This window comes from Arachis stenosperma, chromosome 1 (assembly GCF_014773155.1).
Source record: "Arachis stenosperma cultivar V10309 chromosome 1, arast.V10309.gnm1.PFL2, whole genome shotgun sequence".
NCBI lineage: Eukaryota > Viridiplantae > Streptophyta > Magnoliopsida > Fabales > Fabaceae > Arachis > Arachis stenosperma.
The window spans coordinates 19,440,277-19,442,524 of NC_080377.1; the positions used below are offsets into that span (position 1 = coordinate 19,440,277).

The 2,248-nt window shown below is 39.1% G+C and overlaps 1 protein-coding gene across 1 annotated transcript; it reads left to right on the forward strand.

The window, feature by feature from the left end:
• Nucleotides 1-204: 204 nt before the first annotated feature.
• On the forward strand, nucleotides 205-2,000 carry LOC130963185 (UDP-glycosyltransferase 84B2-like). The gene has a single exon (XM_057889351.1). It carries the CDS (start codon nucleotides 322-324, stop codon nucleotides 1,744-1,746), a length of 1,425 nt encoding a protein of 474 aa, XP_057745334.1. The 5' UTR covers nucleotides 205-321; the 3' UTR covers nucleotides 1,747-2,000.
• Nucleotides 2,001-2,248: the final 248 nt, after the last annotated feature.

The following is a 2,248-nucleotide window of genomic DNA, read 5'->3' on the forward strand; positions in this document are numbered from 1 at the left end:
AAATGTATTTTTTTTTTCCGATACCCTTACATTAGATAGCATTGACGTGAACTTGGAAGAAAAAAAATGAAGAGGTCACTAAGCCACTACGTATGCTATGATGCAAATTGATTAGCAAGAAAAAGGCCACTACGTATGCCATGATGAAAATTAATTATTTAACAACCAGAATCATTTCATATATATATGCACCGTACTTATCTCCTAATTCGTCAGTCATATCATCTTGTCCTTAATTTGATAATTTCCATACTCTTAAATCTAGTTAGTCTTCAACCACAACACACATTTTGTGACTTTCGTGACACGGAGGAGAAAAGAATGTCTTCATCTAAAGAAGTTATCAATGTCTTAATGGTGTCACCAACTCTTCAAGGCCACCTGAACCCAACTCTCCATTTTGCGAAACGCCTTGCATCAAAGGGTGTCCACGTCACATTAGCAATACCCGAAGAACTACGTCAGCGTTTCCAAAAACTTCACAACCAAGAAACCAATAATTTCCACCACCATAGCGACAAGCCATCAAAGATCCAACTAGCGTACTTCTCTGATGGCCTTAGCGTTGACCATGATCGCAGCAACGATCCCGCGGCTTTCTTCGCATCCTTCGAAACCAAAGGTGCGGAGAATCTTTCAAACCTCATCACTCACCTAAAGGAGCACGATCGAAGCTTCTCGTGCTTCATCGCAAATCCTTTCATGCCGTGGTCAGTGGATGTTGCCGTTTCTCATGGAATTCCTTGTGCCATGTTTTGGCCCCAAGCTTCGGCTCTTTTTTCCATTTACTGTCGCTATGCATGCAAAACGAACTGTTTTCCTGACATGGAGAATCCAAATGAGACCCTTCAGTTACCATCACTGCCAACGTTACAGGTTCGAGAACTTCCCAGCTTTTTGCTCCCCTCTTGCCCTCCCTACCACAAGAAATTGGTTACGGATTTTGAGCCAATCTTGGACAAAGTGAAATGGATTCTAGGAGCTTCCGTTTACGAGTTTGAAGAGGAGATAGTGAACTCCATGGCTTCACTGAGACCTATTCTCACCATTGGACCCCTTGTGTCACCATATTTGTTAGGACAAAAAGAGAGTGAAGATTTTGATGATCTTAGTGTAAATTTGTTGAGGCCAGAAGATTCTTGTCTACAATGGCTTAACGATAAGGCAACTAGTTCGGTTATCTACGTGGCATTTGGTAGTTTAATGGAACTTTCACAGAAGCAAATGGATAACATCGCAATTGCTTTGAAGAATACAAAGAAACCGTTTCTCTGGGTGATTAGGCCACAGAAGGGTGGTGCTGAATTGCCACAAGAGTTCTTGGAAGAAACCAAAGAAAAGGGATTAGTGGTGACGTGGTGCCCTCAGGCAAATGTGCTAATGCATCCTGCAGTGGCTTGCTTTGTAAGCCACTGCGGGTGGAACTCGACCCTGGAAGCTTTGACGGCCGGCGTACCGATCGTTGCCCTTCCCGACTGGTCAGATCAACCGACGAATGCTAAGCTTGTAGAAGATGTGTTTAAGACTGGGGTGAGGATGAGGATTGGGGAAGAAGAAGATGGGGTTGCGAGCGCAGAAGAGGTTGAGAGGTGCATTACGGAAGTCATGGAGGGTCCCATGGCTGAAGAGATTAAGATGAGAGCAGGGGGGCTAAAAGAAGCTGCACTGAAAGCGATGGTGAATGATGGTTCGTCAGAAAGAAATATCAATCGGTTTGTCACCGAAATTTCTGGGAAATCCACTTAGAATAATCAAGTTTCATTTGGATAATACAGTCTTCTGTAAAGGGGAAGATATTGAGCAGAGAAAGAATTAATAGTATTAGATAGCAATAAAAAAAATAAAAGAGAATTAAGGAAGAATTAAAGAGGAGAGATAGGGGGAGAAAATAATTTTATTGATAGGATTTTAAAAAGAGAAGATATAAATTATTTAATTGTTATTATTACTTTATTTATAATAAATTTTACTCTTAGTAAAAAAATTTTAATTGAACTATAGATTTATTTTTACTCTTTACATTTTTTATTCTAATAAATTAGTCATCGATATACTTTTTCGTCACATGCTTTATTTATTGTAATAATTTTTATTAACTTAGTCATAAAAACTTCTGTGCCTAGACAACTTTTAGGCTTACGCATAACATCACTCGTACATACTTTTTGTGTGTACTTGATACTTAGGCATTAATAATTTTTAATCTTGGGTTTTCAAATATTTTTGACAATACAAAAAAATTGAAAAA